We start from the raw sequence: 21,716 nt of genomic DNA, 5'->3' as shown, positions 1-21,716 counted from the left end.
GCAATCACATCAGCCAACTCCCTCAGCAGCTTTGGATGCATTGCATCTGGCCCCATGGACTTGTACATGTCCAGCTTTTCTAAAGTCCTTGACTTGTTCTTTCACCACTGAGGGCTGCTGACCTCCTCCCCAAACTGTACTACTATAGTAGTCTGGGAGCTTATCTTGCCTGTGAAGACCAAGGTAAAAAAGGCACTGAGCACTTCAGACTTTTCCTCATCCTCTGTTACTAGCTGTTGCCTCCCCCATTCAGTAATGGATCCACATTTTCCTTGACCTTCCTCTTGTTGCTAACACACTTGTAGAAAGTCTTCTTGTTACCCTTCACATCCCTTGCTGGCTGCAATTGCAATTGCGCTTTGGCTTTTCCGACTTCATCCCTGCATGCCCAAGCAATATTCTTATACTCCTCCCTAGTTCTGTCCAACCTTCAACTTTTTGTAAGCTTCCTTTTTGTGTTTAAGTTCACTGAAGGGTTCTCTGCTAAGCCAGGCTGGTTACTTGCCACATTTGTTGTTCTTCCTGCACATGGGAATGGTTTGTTCCTGTGCCCTTAATAAAGTTTCTTTAAAATACAACCAGCTCTCCTGGACTCCTTTTCCCCCCCAAGACTGGCCTCTAAGGAGATTCTGCCCATCAGTTCCCTGAGGAAGTCAAAGTCTGCTTTTCTGAAGTCCAGTGTCTATACTCTGATGCTCTCTATCCTTTCTTTTGTCAGGATCCTGAATTCAATCATCTCATGGTCACTGCTGCCCAACTTGCCATCCACTTATACATCCCCCACCAATTCTTCCGTTTGTTAGCAGCAGGTCAAGAAGAACATGGCCCCTAGTTGGTCTCTCCAAAACTTGCACCAGGAAGTTGTCTCCATTACTCTTCAAAAACATCCTAGATTGTCTGTGCACTGCTGTATTGCCCTCCCAGCAGATGTCAGGTTGATAGAAGTCCCCCCATGAGAACCAGGGTCAGTGATCAGGAAACTTCTGCTAGTTGTTTGAAGAAAGCCTCATTCACCTCATCCTCCTGGTCTGGTGGTCTATAGCAGCCACCCACCATAACATCACCCTTGGTGCTCTCCCCTCTAATCTTAACCCAGACACCCTCAACAGGTCTATCTCCAGTTTCATACTGGAGCTTTGAGCAATCATATGGCTCTTTTACATACAGCACAACTCCTCCACCTCTTCTCCCCTGCCTGGCCTTCCTGAACAGTTTATACCCATCCATGACAGTGCTGCAATCATGCGAGCTCTACCAAGTCTCTGATATTCCAATCACATCATAGTTCTGTGACTGTGCAAGGACTCATGGGCAACTGGTGCGTCCTGACTGTAGGGGGTTACCAGCGACCGGTCACCGACCAGGGGGAGGGGGTCGGTCCCCCAGCAGCACTCCCCACTCCCCGGCTGGCGAGGGCCAATCTCAGGAGGGGCACGTGCCCCCCCATGTTTCCCCCTATGCATCACCTATGCAAGGATTTCCAGTTCTTCCTGCTTGTTTCCCAGGCTCCATGCATTCGTGTACAGACACCTGAGGTAACTAGCTGACTGCCCTACTTTCTCAGAAAGAACGAGGCCTCTGATATTACCCCTTCCTGCTTCTGCTTCCTCCAGGTCCCCTGCTTTCCCACTTACCTCAGAGCTTTGTTTTCCATCCCCCAGCAAACCTAATTTAAAGTCCTCGTTAGCAAGCCTGTCTGCGAAGATGCTCTTCCCTTTCTTCGTCAGGTGGTTCTAGACTCTCCTCAGCAATCTTTTTGCTTGGAACAGCATCCCACAGACAAAGAAGTTGAATCCCTGCTGACAACACCACCCGTGCAGCCATGCATCGATCTTCAGGATGCATCCACTCCTACCAAGGCCCTTCCCCTTCACTGGAAGGATTGAGAAAAATAACCTGTGCCTCCATCTCCTTTACCATTGCACCCAGAGCCCTATAGTTACTCTTGATCTGGTCAGGGTCACCTCTGACAGTATCACTGATGCCCACATGGATGAGCAATGTGGGATAGTAGTCAGAGGGCTGGATGAGTCTCAGTAATCCTCCCGTGACATCTCAGATCCAGGTTCCAGGCAAGCAACAGACCTCCCGGGACAACAAGTCAGGCTAGTAGATGGATCCCTCCATCCCCCACAGAAAGGAGTCTCCAACTACCACTGCCTGTACCACCACCTTTTGCTTCCTCTTTGTGGCAGTGATCTTGATCCTCCCTATCTTGGGGATTCCTGGCCCGGCCTCTTCCACCAGTAGAATGTGCTCCTCCTCCTCTGTTGCTAGCACTCCATATCTATTCTTCAGGCAAACCACTGTACGTGTGGATGGTGACTTCTTCTTGTTGCCAGAAGATACATGCTTTCAGCTTCCACCTTTGTGGGAGTCTATGCCCTCTTCCTTTTCTAGCACCACCTCTGGCAGTTCTTCCTCCATGGTCCTAGAGGTTTCCTCCAGCATGTAATCAATGAAGCCCTCATGGTGGAGGATGCTTCAGGGCCTTGCTACCACCTCCTGTAGCAATCTCGCCATCTCCCAAGCGACACCACCAGAAGGCACCACTCACATTGCAGGCTGACATGGGAAGGAATCTGCAAGCCACAGTCTGCACATCACCAAACCAGGACATGGGTGGAAACCTCAGCAGTGTGGGGTCCTGCCTAGACAGACACCTCACAAGTGGAAGCAGAGGAAGAGCTGGAAGTGGCAGTAGCTCTGGTATTGCAACATCCTCCAGCCATGCCTCTGGGTCTTCTAATCTTCTGCCTCTCATTTCATGCTTCTCCGTCCAAGCAGACCTTCCCTAGCAAACTCCTGTGTAGCTGGCCTGTTTGCTGTTTCTTGATCTGAAGGGTTCCCTTTTCCCTGCAACGTCTTTCCTCTTAGCAAGCTAACAGTAAAGGAACATGAAAGAGTTTCCAAGCAAACTCCCCCTCACTCTGGACTCTACTTAAACAAGGGGCTTAAGTCTTGGTCTAGCTGCTGAGGTCCAGCTGCTAAAATAAAAGTATGTAGTTAGTCAGTCCTAATTACATATCAAAGAATCTTGCCTTTCAGGCTCCCCTTCAAAGAGAGGGTGGCAAACTGACCTGCAAACTAAATAATGAGCTGCTTGCAAACTGTCTTGTTAGCTTCTCCCTTTTCACTGCTTCCCTGGTTGCTTGGACTGCCTCCTTATATACCTCTCCTGGGCTTGGACTGGGTAGGCCACTTTGTTAGGGCCCTCTGTCACACCCAGCGAGCAATCAATCAGCAAGCAGCTGCTCAGAGCACACACCCACGCACACAAACCTATCAAACAGCCCTCAGCAAGCCTAGCACAGTTTGGTGCATGATTTTCCATGTCTGTCCAACAAGTTGCATTTGACCAGATGAGAAGGGTTTGCATTAGTCAGACTACCTGTATGTGAAGCACCTAATTACATATTTTGCTGGACTGGACTAGCGTGTATAAGTAGGGCTAGTACAAGCACTTCTCTCCTAACCAAATCTCTTCACAGGTGCTGTGGATGCATTTTACACATCAGTCCTATGTTCCTATTAAACTAAAACATGGTTCAGTTCCTGGTCACTGCACTAAGATTAGATACCAGCCTTTCCTATCTCTCCCTGTGTGGGACACACAACTCTTCCATCTCAAGGGGCAAGCAGAAAGGGTGGGGGGAAAGGCAAGGAACTTGAAATATCATTAATCAGATGCCACCTGAAAAATAACTAATAGAAAGCTCACTTAATTAAAAACAAAAGGGTAATTAATTTTCTCCCACAAAAGACCGCTGCCTGGGAACCACTGAAATCAAATTTCCTGTTACCTCAAGGGCTTAAAAGTAGGATCAGTTCCAAACAACGTAATTATTTTCAAATTGCTCTCTCTGTATCTTCTTCTTTTACTTCTATCCTGACTGGAGTAATTTAAAGCGTATCCTTGTTTACATGCATGGCTGGTCTTTTCAACTATCCCCCTCTTTTCAAAAAGTAAGACTCCACTTTCAAGAGAAGCACAGACTTATGCCACAGATGCTCCGAGGTGCCTGCAGCCATACTCCTTCCAGCTGTGATCTAACCTGCTGTCATGATCTAAGATGGGTCAGGCCAAGTCAGTGCTTGAAAAAGGTATGACCTCCAAGGAAAATCCAGAGTATTGCAGAAACAGTGATTCAGTTGATGGCTCTCCTCCCTCAGAGTGAGGACCAAAGTCATGCCCTTGTGCGATACTAAGGGATATTAGGTTTATAGCTGGAGGTGTCATGCTGTATTTTAGATGAGGTCTAAACCACAGCCCTGATCACTCATGTCTACTGCTGGAACACTGAAATAAATAGGTATCCCCTGTATCTAATCAGTTTTCTTCTTTGTGTTATTGTATTCTGACTTACTAAAATCCTCCACATAAGTTATATTTGGAAAAAAGTTACCTGAATGAATGAACCCCGTGTAAGAGTTTGTATGCTGCCTTCAGAGACCACAGTAGAAAGGAGTTTTATATGAATATTATAGAAAAGGTAGACCTAAAAGGTGTTTTGTAAATATATTATAAAAACAAAACTAGATTGAAATAACATTAGGGATGAAAAGTCAAGAACATAAAAGCTAACAAACACCGGAATTAAGATGGTCTGTAAAAGCTTGATTTGGCTCCCTCATGTGTATGCATTATAATGTGGTTTTTAATTACATGGCCTCTGCTGTTTTTTTTCCACAGGACCCCTGCATCAGTGAATACATGGATAGCTTTCATTATTATTTTTTATCATTCACATTTAGTGTATGATAAAACACTAAATGTTTTATCATACACTAGATCTTATTTCTTGTATATCATTACAACACTGAACTGAATATAAAATTGATTTCCTCCTAGGAAATGTTCCTCCTGTGCAATGTTCTTTTGGCAGTACCTGAGTGCTTCTCTAACATTTATGAATTTATCTTCATGAGCTCCTGTGAAGTGAGGTGGTATTTATTATCATCTCCACTTTATAAACAGGGCTAAAACACAGGGAGATTAAGACCAAATTTGTCAAAAATGAATCCTTTAATTGTATGTGCATAACTTGAGATACTTTAGGCCAGATTTTGCAAAGTATTTAATACTTTTACAGCATTTAATATGTTGAAAGCAGAACACTATGTTGCAACTGTGGGTGGTCAGTCCTTCTGGAAATCAGGCTGCACGTGTCTTTTTGGCCATCCAGAAAAAAAAGATGTGCCACTGACAGCCATTTGCAAAGGTTGCTTTCAATGTCTTGCCCTCTCTCCCACAGGAACTAATGCCAGAGCATGCCTATCTGAATGAAAGAGTGGCATGCTGAAAAAAGTCGCATAAGAAGCTGTAACTCCAGGTTCTACAGTCGAGCGCACTCTTGTGGTTAAACACTCTTCTCATCCTGCTCCTATCCATGCCCCCAGTTCCTTCTTCCCCTTCCCTTCTGTTACATTTCCTTCTTCCCATCCTGGCTTCTTCTCAACTTTTCAGCTGCTATCCAGAGCCTCTGTATATTGGCATCTTCTTGCTCTCTCATTTCCACATCTGTTGCTTACTTCCTGCTCCCTTTCTATCTGCATGTATATAGTCCAGAATTCCCTGCATTTGTACACATCACACCTACTATCTCCTGTCCCCCAGTTCCTCTGCTGCCTGCCCACCTCCATGATCCTTCCCACACCCACTCCAACCCCTCCCCACACACTGGCTGTTCATTCTACTGTGGTTGTTTCCCTCCTCCTTGCTACCTATAAGTGCCAATAACAGGAAATCCTACTAAATTAGTCTCCCTTCTCTTAGTCCCCATGCTTGGCACTGTAAGCTCCTCAGCGCCACAAGAAGCAATAATTGTAGAAAAGTCCTGCTTAGCCCCTACAGCCCTGTATTGGGACGTGCTCCATCGAGACAAAACTTTGGAGAAATTTGTTGCCAGAACAACAAGTCTTAACTAAGTACATACTTACTGATATTTGTCAGAAAGTTATTACTTGGTCAAATTCAGGATGATATTGACAGAGACAACAAGAAGCACATCTCTGGGACCCAGGTGAGACCTCTAGCAAATTTCAAGCCTCCAAAGACTTCTTCCAAAACATTGTGAGACCTAGAGTTTCTTAATGAAACAAACGTATCAATACAATAACATGCACAAAATGACAATTTTCTCCTAATTTCACTCTCAGAAACAACTACACTGTTTTAGCTGAAACTTTCCAAATAAATAAGTAGAAAAAATGGAAGCAAGAGGCAGATGCCTGGCATGGAAAAATATCAATCCAAACAACGGAAGTTATAAGCAACTGAAAATGCAGCTTTACAATGGAATAGATCAGGTAACCTTATCTATAGGGACTAATGTTTGATAAACTCCATGATTCCACCCATGTAAATATTTCCAGTCACATTTAATTTATATCATTCATCGCAGCAACTAGGACTTTTTCCACATCTAACCATATTTACTCCACTCCCGTGGGATTACTACCCATCATTTTTATTTCTTCCTGCTTCACATGTTCTAATTTCAAAGCCCTCCATCCTTGTCAGAGGAAAACTTCAGACACTCTTAAGCTGATCAGGCTTCCTCTTCAATATTCACAGTTACAGTGGTAGATGTAGAGGAGCAAAATATCAAGACCCTGAACTTAACCAAAATCTTCCTATGAGATATAGCAAAGTACTAACCAACAGGCATCCAGCCACCCCTTTCCATATCTATACTTATAGTTATTAGTGATTTAAGGGAGGATTAACTAAAACCCACGCCGTGACTTTTATATCTTGTTGTTCCCTTCCTAGTCATAACTGACTTTTGGGCTCCATAAAAGCCCTGGCCCTGGGAGCATCAATTGAGAGGAAATATAAAAGAGGACTGACACACATCAATATAAGCCACTAGCTAGAGCAAAAAAGATGACTTTTTAAATTGAATTCAGCCACACACTACACATTTCTGTTTTAGTGGCTGATAAGTGGCTAAATTCTTTTGTTGGCTTTGAAAAGCTCATTTGAAAGAAACAGGTAGTTGAGCACCACTTGTGTACCAAAAAGTGAGGAATCAAAGTTCCTCATATATAGCCACATGATGTATTTATATAAAATGAGTCAATGAAGTGTGGGTTTTAACTTGAAGGATGATTTCATTAATTCTCCCCCAAATTATTAAGTTATCCCTAAGCATAGTGGCATGATGTTGGTAGAGAGGAACATGTTTCATTATGGGAGCAAAAAATAATTTAACAAGGCCTGCCTGAAGATACTTTGGGACAGCTAAGGAGCTACATGTCAAATGTATTTTGCCAGTGCTAGAAAAAACAAGGTTCTTGATATGTAGCTGTTTCTGAAAACCAGCTCACTTCAAATTTCCTCCAGCTGGGCATCCAGAATTTGAGGTACACAAAAAAATGAGTTGCTTTAGAAATCTAAGTCTATCATTTTAATAGTAAAGAGGAAAGAAATCTGGGGAAGAAAGGAAAATAACAGATGGAGGAGGATGAAGCAGAAGGGAGCAGAAGGAGAGAGAGAGAGAAATTGAGGGAATCCATTTATTTTATCATATCAATGTAACCTATCACATTTTAGAGTTGCTAAAAATGCCAGTGGTGGCAGTGACAGCGCAGCATCAAGCAGAGAAACGCAGAGGGCTCTTACTGCAGCATGTATGTCTGGCTGGCGTCCTTTTGTTTTTCAGGTACCTCGTAGTGCAGGGAAATCTTGCCCAGGCCACTGTCACTCAGCATCCGCTTTCGAACTGCTGGGTTCCACCGATCTGGTATTCTAAGAAAACAAGGAGAAAGCAAAAACCAATTCTCTCCTCAGAGATCACCTTTCACAATCAAGTACATCCATTCATTCTTAGCACTTTTTTTGCTTATGCAGTGAGGGGGATTAGCCCAGGAGTTTTTGATCCAGCCATTGGAAAAAAGAAAATAGATACCCTTTATCATGCCTGGGGTCTGCAGGCCACTTCAGGACTGCAGGAAACAGTATGTGAACCTATGCCTTAGAGAAAGAGCTCTTTTTTTTTAGCATTATATCTGTTTACCCAGGTCCTTATTTAATAACTGCCTTTCCCCAACCTATCCTGAGCATAAGAATGGAAAAGCCACCCTGGGAAAGCTGCAAAAGACCAAAACCCAACACGGGAAAGGAAGTGCTCACCCAGAGGCCTGTTCCACTACCAGATCAGGCATTCCTGGAGGTGTCCCCACCTGCTGCGACACCACCAGCTCAGGGTCCAGGATAAAAATCTCGTCCTGCGAAATTTCCGTCACAAAGTGCAAATGTTCCTGTTAGAATGGAATAAACCATGAATAATAAGTCATCATTGTCATCCCTCTGTCAAGAAGCCATGCTGGCGGAAAGCTAAGCAAAAGTTGCCCTGTCCTGCAGGTTACCCACTTCAGTCTCCTGGGGTATGCATGTGTGGGTGAGTGGATGAGGGTGTGTGGGTATAACCTCACCTCACATTGGAAGTGAGTGAAATCCTAACAAACAGTCAATGGCAAATATCAGATTCACTTCCCCAGGGCCAGGATTTTGTTTTAAGTGAGCTGTGAGTATCAAGTCTATAACAATGCTTAAAGGGCCAGTTACACCTCTCTTTAGTGCCTCAACTGGTCTTTATTTAATGTTTTGCCAACAGCTGTGTGACGTCTCCCAGAGAATAACTGAAATATCCACAGAGACAGCTAAGGCTTACATTTGTGGCTGAATCACTGCTGTCAAGGATCAGGTCTGCAGCACACACCTGCAGGCTAGAAATGACCTTAGTACAGGAGAGTATTTCAGAGCCTGGTGCTGTTGTTGCTGCTCCTGTTTTACATTTCCATAATTTCTCCTCTTCTTCTCCATGCCCTACTTTTAGCTCATGCCCTCCCTTCTGCCTTTTCTTGCAGCTCCCCTGAGAGACAGAGGAAGGCTCAGATATTTTGTTACCCTTTCTCTTTCTAGGATTACCAAGGTAAGGGGTGAGGGAGTCCACCTGTAGTCCTGTCTTGGTGAACCATCATGAATCCTGACCTTCCATCCCATGGAGACAGGGACATAGGGGGATCAAGGACATAGTGGGGAAAATCATCAGCTTTACAGATAATAATCCCAACTGTGCAAAGAACTCAGCAGTACCATATTCCTAGGGGGTCGAGCCAACAGTTTATTTGCTCTGATATGTTTGGGCTCATTTTCCTCACCTTGACTATGAGGATTAATTTTAAATTCCCCAAAGACTAAAGTAGCACCTCATCAGTGCTAACACCTGCTTTTGTGTCAAAACAGTGTCTTGTGTACAGACATCCCTTTCAGGAAATGTGTAGGGAATTGAACCAAGATTTCAGCATCTGGAAGCAACAGTTTTAACTGCCTAGACTTGACAACAGCTCCCCTGGATTGGGGAGACAGGAACAGGCTGATAGGTCTATTTTAGGTGTCCATGGTCCCCCAGGAAGCCGCTCCTCCCCACCACAGCACTGCACATGCAAGCAGCCCTCATTTCAGCTACCTGGCTGTGGGCTGCACCACCCCGATCCTTGGGGCATGGGTAAGCAGCAAAAGCTGGAGGGAGAGAAGTGGAGCCTGGAGCCCTACGTGCCGCTGCAACAAGAACTGCAAGGAAAGTGGTAACTGCATGGGAGCTCCAGTTTAACCCCTCTTGGATCACATGTGGCCCACAAGCTACCAGCTGGACAGCCCTGGTCCATTTTACATGGTCCAGAAAGGGACAAAGATGAAGATGGCTGGCATATTACAGTCACATTTTGCATGTCGGTACAAAACCGTCAAGTAGCCTATTGTGATTAAAAACTAAATCCAAAATCAAATGCATGAGGTACAATTCTAAATGAGCCTTTCAAAAAATATTATATGATTATCTGTCCCAAAGCCTTAAACTAGTGGAGTTATATATCGTTTCTGGTTTTCTTGTGAGCATTTTAAACAGCTGTAACCACAATTTGCAATTTGTAACTTCATATAATTTCCACAGACATCCAATGTCATAGGCAGAGGATTAGGATTTCAGGTGAGTTATGAACAGCAGGAGAGATAAACTCTTAAAGATTCTGCTTTCATGCGGATGTCCTTAGTAATAGAGGATAAGAAAGAGGAACGTGTAAAACTGGTTTATATATCAGCTTATTTGTAGATAGAAGGATAGAACATCAGCTGGAATAAATTTTCAGTGGAGCTGTCTCAGTCTAAGAAGGTGGCCCAGAATATTTTTCAGTTTTCTGCAAGGTATTGGTAAAACTTTAGGACATACAGGAACAAATGTGGCATAACTTTAAAAAACAGTAACTGGAGGGAGAATTACCTGAGATCTGTCAATGCGGTAAAAACGATCAGCAGAAGTTGCTGCAAGAAAAGGAAAAATACTGAGATGGGTTAAAAAAAGAGGGACTGAGCAGAACAGAATGCACAAGGTAAACTAAGGTTTGGCTAGCCCTAGCGTTAGACAACCTTGGCCTCACTGGAGTCAGGTCAGCTTGTACAAGGACTGAATTTGGTTCATCATGTACGTGCTCCTGTCTTCATAGACAGACATTGCAAAGGCAGAGTTTAACCAACCATGGCATTAAAATTCAAACACAAATATACATCATAATTACAGAGGAATAAATCTGAGGGCCATTGTCAAGTTTATTAATAGTGTCCAAGTCTTATACAGCAATTTTCATCAGTATACCTCAAAGCATTTTACAAAGGAGGTAGGTAACCCTTACCTCTTTGGTTAGTAGTGCCTGACAAATCCTGCTAAACACATGTTCATTCTGACAAAAAAACTCATATTCCCCCTGTCCTTCACCCTGCCATAACCGTTTTCCACTAATGGTCTAGAAATTATATTATTGCCAGGAATTTTCATAGAAACAGTAAATTATAAGTATATAACATAAAAGCATGGTAGGAAAATTTCAGATTAAGTGGCAGCCATACCACAAACCTGATACATAGAGTTCCATTCTAACCAGACCAAAGAGCTATCATATGATTTACATGCCCATTCAAATCAGCTCAAAATCTGAGTATCTAATACTCACAACAAAGTGCCTGTGAAGCAACTGTAGTTCAAATCGCTGCCTAATCATTAATAGTTCTTAAATTAATAATAAATTCAAGAAAATTACAATCTATTCACAACACGAGGAGAACAAGAAGGGAAAATCACCATGTAAATAGTTTAATCACTTGCCTAGTTTTTTAGCAACTTAAATCACTATAACTGGAAGCATTTTGCAGTTGTTTTTCACTAAATGTGATGTCTGTTTAACCCCTGTACACAGTTTGGACCATTATATTACTGAGTGGGCATGTCTACACATTCATTAATGTGCCTTAGTTACTATGCATTTAGTTTAGTACCTCTAATAAGAAGTACTAACTGAATGCACAGTAACTAGAGTTACTGAACAGTAGAGCCAGCACAGTTTTTTAGTGTCATTTACTGCATTTTAGCCTAATAATACTGTGCACTAGGCTATTAGCACGATTAATAACCACTATACTACTGCGCAGTGTTATTAGGTTAATGTGCAGTATTCATCTCGTGTAGAAGCGCCCAGTAACTAGCTTCACGATTGGATTTTTTATGCAGTAGCACAGTTGAAAAAGATGAAAACCAAATCAAAACAAACAAATCCAAAAACTCAGACCCACCTTTGGTTGCAATTTCATTTAGGAAAGAAAACAAAAGAGGAATTATCATTAAGGAGAGAACTTATTCATGATAAGACAAAAACCATAGTGCCCATAATCTGGCACTTCTTTCTGAAATGGGACTGTCCATTTTAGCTGCTAATCCTACTTTCTGGAAGATGTGGCAGACCTAAGGTAAAATGGCAATAACAGGCTCTTGTATGTGAATGAAATGCATATGCATAGCATATCTTACCATCTAGGAAACACCATCTAGGAGAGAGCTTCTGAACAGAAATTACTCTTGTGAAGGAACTTTCCTGATCCTGGGGGAGGAAGGGAAATAATGTTTTTAAAAACTTTCCTTGGTATAAAACTGGATTATTTACAATCCTGACTTTGGTTGAAAAGTAAAACTTAACTAATCTTATCCAACCAGATCTGTTCCCTGGGACCATGACCCATCAGCATAAGCTGCCATAGTAAATGTGATACTACCAATCCCCACACATTCTCTGCCATCTCCTCCTTTTGGCTCAGCAGCCTCCAAAGCCCCAGATAGCTGACTCAGTTGCCCATTATTTCACACAAGAATTCCTCATTTATGGAGATGTAGCACGGTGAATATTGTAATGGAAAGAAGATGTCTAGACACATACTCAGAACAAATATGTAAATAGTAAGTAAGTAATGTATCCTGATCACTGAGCTGGCATGTTGTTTTCATGTCACCTTCCCTTCAGGAATCTTAATTTTCTTAGATTGTATGCTCATTAGAGTAGAGACAGTTTCTGCCACTTTGGAAAACATCAACATATTGCAGGAGCCACTGACATATGCACAAAAAATAGCCTTGCATTCATGGATACGATCAACTTCCTGTCTGAAAAGGACACTCTTTAGGAGCCAGCCAAGGTACTGTAACAGTGGTCTTGGTTTTCCAGCTGTGCTCCATGGAACCCTGGGGTTCCTCTATAGGTCATCAGGGGCTCTGCAAAGAGACTGGGAGGTAATGGCTGCATGGGTTGGGAGTTGCTGTGCCACCACTGCTGGGCCAGGTTGCCTGGCTACTTATCAGCTCACATGGGCTGTGGTGCCAGAGGTAGCAGTTCACTGGCAGAAGTTTTATGAAAGTTGTTTGTTCTTTGGCTTCAGCAAGTTTGAAAACCACTGCATTTTTACAACAGGTCAAAGGAAAACTACGACAGAGAAATACCAGCCTCCCAATCCCTGCCTGAAAAAAGTCTCCCTGAAGGGCTGTCAGTCTTGCTTGCTCTATACCAGGGATAAGGAATGTCCAGCCCACGGGCTGGATCCAGTCAGCAGTGGACTCCATTTCCCAGCCGCCACTGCTTCCATGGCTTGTGCAGGTCTCCATGGACATCCAAGCCTCAGCCAGGCCAGCAGCGCACGCAGCAGAGCAGAGCTGTCCCAGAGCCATGCGGGCAGGGGCAGCTGTCCCGGAGCCATGCGGGCAGGGGCGGCTGGGAATGGAGTCTCCAGCTGACCAGCAGTCGGGAGGTTCCTCATCCCTGCTCTATACAGTGCAGAAAGGATGTTCAAATTTAAACTCTAATCCACTCTATGGCAGTATGTTGCCCTGCCATTAGATCATTAGCCATCTTCCTGCTCCTGCTAATGGGACACCTAGATTGAACAAATTTACCAACAGAGAAGAGAACACAGTGGGATCGCCCACAAGTAAATATCCAGAATTCTGTAGATTCATCGCAAAATTGTTTCCTAGTTTACTTCCTGAGCAGCAAAGGACAGGATATGACCACAATTTAGAATATGCAATGCAAACGGATAACAGACTATGGTGGGGATGTGCCAGGTTGTAGAGGTTAAAGATGATTACAACAATAATGGGAAAGGAAGATCTTTTGAGAGACCATTGCTTTGTATGTAACTAGCATTTTTGTTTAATTGGGTCTGGGGGTGTTCAAGTTCTTCTTTGTGAGGCAAGGGTAGAAAGGTTGTGGAATCTCCATCACTGGAAGTTTTTAAGTGCATATTAAACAATTATTTGCTTGGGAAATTCCTGTCTTTAAGGCTAGGGACAGACATTATGCATAAACTGGTTTAAGTGATCAGAAACTGGTTTAAACCTATAACAGAACTGATGTTCAATACACATAAACCAGTTTGAAAATGGCTGAAACTGGTTTGAGATAAACCTCGTTGAATGTAGTATCAGACTTAACCCATTTGGGTCAAACCGGCTTATGCAATGTCTGTCCCAAACCCCTTGCTGGTTTAGGCTAAACCACACACTCCCAGCATCCCGACATGCTGTCGGCTGGGTGGGACTCTCTGCTCCACAGCAGGGCTGGCCCCTCCCCTCTGCTCCCTGGCTGCAGCTCTGGCAGAGGCTGAGGGCTGCTCCCCTCACACCCCCTTACCACTCCCTGCTAAGCAGGAATTCCCCCCTCCCCTCTGCTTGCAGAGAGGTGTCTGTGTATTAGCTAGCAGACCACATGCTAGTGTCCTGCCGGAGCCTGGCCATGCCCCCTCAGCTCAGCTGAGTGAAGGGGAAGGGAGGGCTGCTCTAGCGCCCAATGGCTTCTACCCTGAGCTGCTGCGGACAAGTGCCTGCATTTCTGGGATGTCTATGCAATTACAAACTGGTTTAGCCTAACTAGGTTAGACTAACCTGCAAAGATTGAATCAATTCAGGCTCAGACTTTTTGAATGTCTGTCTCTAGCCTAACAGGGAGTTGGATGAGATAATGACACCAAGTCACTTCCAGACCTGTTTTTTTATTATTATTTTCCCCTTAAAGAGCCATCACCAGGGTGAACTGAAAAAAGGCAGCTCTCCAGAGGGATTTTATAGGATTACAGATTTTAAATTCAGATGACACATTACAAATATCTAATCCAGGTGTGGGCAAGATACAGAAAATTAGAGAGAAAGAAGAGAATCCAGGGCACAAATTACATTTAATCTCTTTGTTGCACTGGGTTGCAGAGGTGGGAGATTTGGCATTCTCAAGAATTTTTTGGTTGGTTTCTTTAGCCCTAATGAGGTTGTAATTTTAACCAGACACCAAGTAAATGAAAATTTCAATTGATCAGAACCTGTGTTCTGGATCCATATGTTAACATGTATTAATGTGTTGCTCATCCACTTATCTAATGATATCAGATATCTTCACAATGATCTGGGATCAAATAAGATTATACCAGCATACATGCATGCCTATTCTTGGCTTCCCTGGTATTCCTAGTCAGCAGAATACCTACACTGTCTAGTTTTGCTATCATCTGTTACTATGATTATTATTTAGTGTTTTGATGGACTGCATATCTCATTTCCCAGCCAGGTGGATACGTATCAGCCTAGATGAGGCTGCTGCAAGTTGTTAGCAACTTCCTTGGTATCATGCCAGGTTTTGCAAGATTCATCTTACTAACTCTGCCTCCGGGCCTGTTTCTAGCCATCTATCATTGGTTTCCCTTCCTGACCATACAGAATGGAAAAGCAAAGGCTGCTCCAGACACCTTATGCAATGCCTCAGCATACTTGGAGACTTGGCGGTTTGCTAGGGTCCCTTATCTGAGTTGGCTGTGCAGTTTTAGCTGTGCAGTTTTAGCTTGTTTTCTGACATAAAGTCACTACCAATCCTCCACCCCACAAAATAAAATTACCTATTTCCAAACTTACACATACTTAGATTGAGCTATAAAGCCTACATTCATTTATTGCTAGGGTTTACCTGTCCTTTCCTTCATTTGTCTCTGGGTACTACAGAGTTGCTTCCTTGCATCCACTGCCCTGTGTCTGCATGCAACATTATGCTTAAGTCCTTGAAGAGACATAAGGAATAGGACAGTGGAAAATCCCACAGCACAGTCTGCTTATGTTATGGTTAATGGGCTCATTTAGTGGTCAAAGAATCAGGTTTGAAATGTACAGAACTAGGCAAATTCCCTGGAATGTAAGGTCCCCTCCCTATCAGGACTGCATCAGCCTTCATCTTTTTAAGTTCCTCCCAAATGTTTAAAACTGGAAATGAGAGTCAAAATGTATTTCCATTTCCACAGACAGGAGTAAGACCTTGCTTAGTTGATAGGTCTTATCTATATGTAAGTGTGTATGCTGTGGGTGAGTCAAAAACTGGTTGAGGGAAAACTATAGCCTACAGAAGCGTGTGTGTGTGTGTGTGTGTGTGTGTGTGTGTGTGAGAGAGAGAGAGAGTGAATGATTGTGCACATGTGTTTGCTTATGCAAACATACAATTATTTACATTATATACCCTGCAATTTGTGATAAAAGAAGCAGATGTGATAAAAGAAGCAGAAGAGGAAAAGAAGACAGTTTCCTAGGCTATGGCTATATCAGAGGAAGGAAGAATGACAGCAGACATGGGGAAAGGACCTGCGAGAAGATGCAATGGAAGAAACAACATGGCTAAGCATAAGCTCAAAGTATAAATTATATGGGCTTCCTCCACGACTTCACTGAACACAGACCAAGTCAGTAACTAAACCAGACTGGACAGGTATTATTCACATGAAAATGAATTGATGTGCAGTAGTCACGTTTGAGGAGAAAACACTACAAAAAAGAAAAAGAAATCTAGCATCATTTTTTAAATTTGAAGCTGGTGTCATTGATATCCTTCATGCTGACTCTCCCTGTTTCAGACAGTATAGAAAACCCAGGAGAGGAATACAACTGTTTATAGGATCCAAAAGTACCTCTGACATCTTATTAGTGTGATCTGAAGATGCTTCTATCAAATGAAGCACTTCACTCTTGCTACTGTTCTGGTTTCTCTTCCTTTCCATAATTTATACTGGGTTGTCAACAAAATATGTAACACCCTCCAACCCCCACAAATTAACCAAACAAGAGAATTTGTACAAGAACTCATAGAGAGTATATAATAATTTGAAGATATTGTAAGTAAACAAATAGAGAAAACAAAATGCAGAGGTAGTGCATTCAAAATAAAATATCATAAAGTATTGATAGAGTGTTAGAAGTGTCATGCTGACTTGTACTCACCAAGACAGTTAAGCAATTCATTTATAAACTGCAAACTACAGGGGAAAGAACTGGGGGTGGGAATGGTTGCTGATATTTCACACTTTATTCCTCTATTTTGCCTTTCCACATCCATATCCACATAGTACAGCATTTTATCTCCATCAGTTACCTTTGTGTGAAGCAGCCATTTTGGTTTATTCTGGATAAACTGTGCTATAGGTGTGGTGTACCATGGCTCTAACCTTACAACAGAGACTGTCCCACATCAATTAATTTAGTTGTAAATGGCACCTGGCCAGTTGGTAACAGTCAAAGCCAAATGAATATGATGCTAGCAGTATCATTTCCTTGTATGTTGCATAAGCATATTTTTTCTTTCCTGTTTTATAATAAAGGTGAATTAAAACTCCCTATTTTATTGGCCAATTCACTAAGCACTAATATTGCCACAAAGCATGGAGGACAACTGATACAAATGTCAACAGTAGGTTGTTGAAAGTGGAAAGGGAAAAGGAAAAACAACATACATATTGCTTAAATATTGTCAAAAGTGTGTGTGTGTGTGTGTGTGTGTGTGTGTGTGTGTGAGAGAGAGAGAGAGAGATTGCAACTATACCAGTCTTCATTGCCAATGACTAATTTAGGAGTCAATAAAGTTAATGGCAAATGAGTAATCTAGAGGCATTTTCTATCAAGAACCCTGTGTCAAATTTCAAAGTAATACTATGGATACCAATATGAGCATTTCCTAATTTCCTAATGAAAAAACAAATCAAATATCCTGGGCCATGAACAAGGTAATATAGTTAAGAAATGCATACTGCAGACCTAATTTTCAAACCTGGAGATCTAAACTGTGAATGCAATTGAGAAGTAGGTCTCTTGGTGTTTGGTTGTATATACAAAAGACATTTGTTCACCCAGTATAAACAATCCACCTAAAAAAACCTGCATCCCCAGATGTTAATTTAAAGATGGTTTACGTACTTATTCTAATCTGCATTCCATGGTTGCTGGAGGCTCTCTTTGTAACTAAAAGATTGCATTGTTTCATATCCCCAATTCCAAAATATGTTGTATTATTCCATTTCTCAGAAAAAAGTGAAAGTATATATTCAGTTTTTTGCCATGTATACCATAGAACAAACTCTTTAAACTACTTTGGGTTCAGACAGAAGTGACAATTTTTGCCCGATCTGACCACAGGAAGTGGTCTATAGCCATAACCAAACAAGTGCACAGCTGCTTCAAAAATGGCCAATCAGATGCAAATCTGAACCCTCAGATGAGGGGTCAGATGAAGACTTTTCAAAACAGAGCATCTTCTATAACTAGCATCTACCTGTCTCCCAGCCTGTTGCTGTTTTCACAATGGGAGGGGGAAAAAGGAAGCAGAGGGAGTTCAGTCTGGGGTTTTTTCAGTCCCAGCCAGATGGGTGTATTGGAGTGCCCTGAGGTGGGGGGGTGGGGGGAGGCTTCAGGTAACCCACCCTACCCTCCAGTGCTGGCTGGGAAACCTCTTGAACAAGCTCCCTATGCTCCCTTTCCCCCATTCTGAAACAGGAACTGGCTGGGAGAGAGAAGGAAGCATTGCTAAGAGAAACCGACTGCAGAATCCCAGCCCACAGCTAGATTCCCCTCCTCCTTGGAATCAACAGTGAACACTTCTTACAAAGCATTCTCATTTACAGCATGGAGCTGTACTTCTGTCTGCACCCATTGAGACGAAGTGCAGTGATGCTATAAATACTATTTACATCACGCTGCCATGTGATATCAAAATAATTTGAAGAAGGTTCCATAGGCAATCCTATGGGTCTGCCCTAATGAGAGAAGAAGGAACACTCAAAGCTTAGAATGACTGGTAAAGCTAACATAAGATCTACCCTTTGTCTACTGTTTAGTTTCAAATGCAGAAAACATATGCAAATATGATTCAGCCTCCTGCTGAGTCTCCCTCTATACAAATGAAAAGTGGGAAGTAGATGAGATGGAGAAGTCTTATCCATATTTTACCTGGTAATGAACTCTCTGCGTAGTAGAAGTTACTGACTGTAGGTCCTAATAGGAGAATAAAAGAAATGGCAATGACAATTAGGCCATAAAAGAAGCTTATACTAATTAAGAACTGAGTAGATACCACACACAATTTTACTAACACTAATTTGCATTTTAAGTATAAGTTGTGATTATATTTGCATTCCTCCTGTGCTCACTTCTGACCAGTATTCTAGCAAAAAAAATGTATTCGCACCAGGACTCATTTATTCATAAAATATTAACTGAGTTCTGAAGAATGCTGGAAAGTACATTTTCATTTAGAAACACCTAGCCCAGAAATGCAATTATAAGAAATTATATGAACTATCATATCTTTACCCCAAAAGGGGACAATAACACACATGACCCAAGCCAGTCTGAATTGAGAATAGTCAAGAACTACATGTAAACAAATTAAAACCTAAAAATTATTAGCAAATAATCATTTGCAAATGCTTTTCAGTACTGAAGAAAGGAAGTTACAAATTATTCACAGCAAATTCTCCCAGGTTTAAAACAACATAATCTCAAAAAAGATGCAGAGACTAACACATTTTTGGAGGCTCTTTTATTTTAATAGGAATCTGTCAAATGGCCTAGGCTGAAAGCATGACCTACCAAAAAGCAGATGTCACTTGCACTAATACCATCATGGACAGGAATAAGAGGACACAAGGCCACCTATATCTCTTTGTGAGGCCTACCCAGACAGCAATACTACTGTGTTAATATGGTGCCACTGCCCCACGCTGCATGGGGGGCTCTTCCATGAGCCCCCAAAAGCCCCGAGGCTGCTGCAGGAGCCTGTGAGCCTGGGACAAGGGTGGGGGTTGATTTTTTTTCTTAAAAGGCCAGAGCTAGGGTGGGCAGGGCAGCCATGCACAGGCTGGAATAGCAGACAGGGGTCAGAAGGCTTGTGCCAGAGCCCCTCATTCAGCGTGGGGCAGTGAGGGGCAGCAGGGATCACCTCCCTGCCTCGCAGCACCCAGTGAATGATGGCTTATTTTTTTAAAGGGCTGGGAGCTTTAAAGGGCGGGCAGGGCAGCAATGGGGGTGGGAGGCCTGGGGGAGCAGGCATGGGTCAGGAGGCACTCAGGGGGGCTAGGGGAGCAGGCAGGGGATGGGGCCTGGCAGGGGTCCCCCCATGGCCCGCTCCAGCCCCTCCTCCCCCGCCCTCTACTTACCAGCTCAGAGTCCAGGTCCAGCTCCCTGCTGTAGTGGGCGGAGACTGCCCAAATCACCGAAGCTCCCCAAATATTTTCTGAATCGATTCGAAGAGCTTCAAATCAATTCGGACATTTTAACTGGTCCTCTGATTCAATTCAGATTCGGAGATTCAGCTGGCGAATCAGGCCAAATCTCCTCTGAATTGAATCAGCACCCGAAGCTTCGCACAACCCTAGTATGCAGAAGCTTTACATTTAAATTGCCCTAAATGTAACCTAAATGCCTGAGTGTGCAAGTTTTGACAGTGTTTGTGCCCGAAAGCTTGCAAAAAAGATTTGTTTTCCAACTATTTGAATTGGTCTAATAAGAGATATCAGATTTACCCAAAGAACCTTGTCTGCCAAGTTTTCACAGAGCTTAAGTTGTCCAAAAAATGACACACCTGACATGAAGGTAGTTCTTGTCAGATGAGAACTAACTTTAGACTGGCAATGGGATTAACCCGACGTAAAGACACTTGTAGCCATTGGACAGCCCCCAGGTTGGGAAAACCCAGCCACTCTCTACAGACCTGGGGCTGTGCTGCTTTTACTTCCCACCTGACCAGGCTTCTCTTTACCCAGAGTCTCCCCCATACCCCACTGCCAACTAGTTCCACAGTGTTCGGGCAGTTTATATTATTATAAGCGCTGCTCACTGGAACTTTGGATGCTCTATCCTCCAGACTGTCATGCCTCCTAAATTCTTAGGAGACAATTTGTCAAGAGAGGAAATAAAGCACTTCTTTAACTGCCCAAATATTCACTCAGAGTCAGCTCAACCTTCTAGAAACATCTAGTTCATATTTGGAATTGTCGCAGGTTTATCACAGATGCTGTTGACAGAGCAACTTGGATGCTAATATTATATCATCTCTGCTGCATAACCAATTCTATTCCAACATCATGATATTTATCCTTACATGAACAACCTAGGTTTTGCTAATCATTTATTTGGATTTGAAACCAACACTTTTTTAAAATGATTCCTATGAAGTCCTGCTGTCCTAAGCAAATTTCAGTATCAATAAACACAATTCACATACACCAGATTTTTTATATTGCTTTTTCTATGTTGCTTAAATTAATCCAGCACTCCTTTTCATTTTCTACCCTAAAAATGTTGGATAGTGCTGGATACCCTTCACTTAAAGGCCTTAAAATGATTAAGGGCCTTAAGATGATTTTGCTTCAGCAGTAGGCAACATGGAACACTCCTTATATGCTGTGTTTGTAGCTAGTAATCATCTAAGCTTCAAAAAGGTATGATGTAAGTCAATGAGTAAAAATCAAAATGAGCCACAACTCACCTCTTGCAGACGGTCAATATACATACGACAAGTCTCCAAGTCACAATCTCCTCGTACAACTACAATTCCCAGAGGAATGGCTGTGGGGTCAAAACAATTAAACCTTAAAGAAATCTAAAACACACTCTCATTCTTTTCTCTTGTTTTGTTTTTTTTTATAGGTGTTTTACTCTCAATTTTGCACTTTTGTATCTTTTCAAATTGTTTGTGCTTACCATGCTGCTAATATTTAAGAAGCTAATATGGCTCTTCTACTTTATACTCTTCTTTGTCTTTCATCACCACCAATTACATTAACACAAACAAAGAGTAGTACCTCAACAAAAAAATCTTGATGGTATTTTTCTAATGCATTTCAATAAAGAAGTGATGTTTCTTTTTTAAAGTACTGTTATGGCAGTTTTTAAACAATTTCAAGTTAATGAAAAATAAAAGATCTGAGAATCTTTAAGGACCATCTATTTTATAACCTAATTTTTCTTCCATTAGTTGTGTTTGTTGTTGCTTGTTTGCTTATTTTGTAATGGTAGATCTGTTTTGGAGTTAGGTACATC

The 21,716-nt window shown here is 42.4% G+C and overlaps 1 protein-coding gene and 1 long non-coding RNA gene across 2 annotated transcripts in view; one reads left to right on the top strand and one right to left on the bottom strand.

The window, feature by feature from the left end:
• The window catches only part of DGKI (diacylglycerol kinase iota), a 186,758-nt gene that overhangs the window by 57,667 nt on the left and 107,375 nt on the right, over positions 1-21,716 (bottom strand). The window contains exons 21-26 of the mRNA XM_059726475.1: positions 21,163-21,242; positions 18,624-18,668; positions 11,865-11,934; positions 10,287-10,327; positions 8,138-8,265; positions 7,628-7,753 (exon numbers count right to left, since the gene is read on the bottom strand). Of these exons, the coding sequence (XP_059582458.1) occupies positions 7,628-7,753; positions 8,138-8,265; positions 10,287-10,327; positions 11,865-11,934; positions 18,624-18,668; positions 21,163-21,242 (490 nt within the window). The remainder of the gene's footprint in view (positions 1-7,627; positions 7,754-8,137; positions 8,266-10,286; positions 10,328-11,864; positions 11,935-18,623; positions 18,669-21,162; positions 21,243-21,716) is intronic.
• LOC132250159 (uncharacterized) overlaps positions 1-21,716 on the top strand; it is a 71,743-nt gene that overhangs the window by 34,195 nt on the left and 15,832 nt on the right. The gene's annotated exons all lie outside the window — the stretch shown is intronic.

The sequence above is a fragment of the Alligator mississippiensis genome, chromosome 4, assembly GCF_030867095.1.
Source record: "Alligator mississippiensis isolate rAllMis1 chromosome 4, rAllMis1, whole genome shotgun sequence".
NCBI lineage: Eukaryota > Metazoa > Chordata > Crocodylia > Alligatoridae > Alligator > Alligator mississippiensis.
Note: the sequence above shows the minus strand (reverse complement) of the source record. Positions and strands in the feature narration are given on the sequence as shown.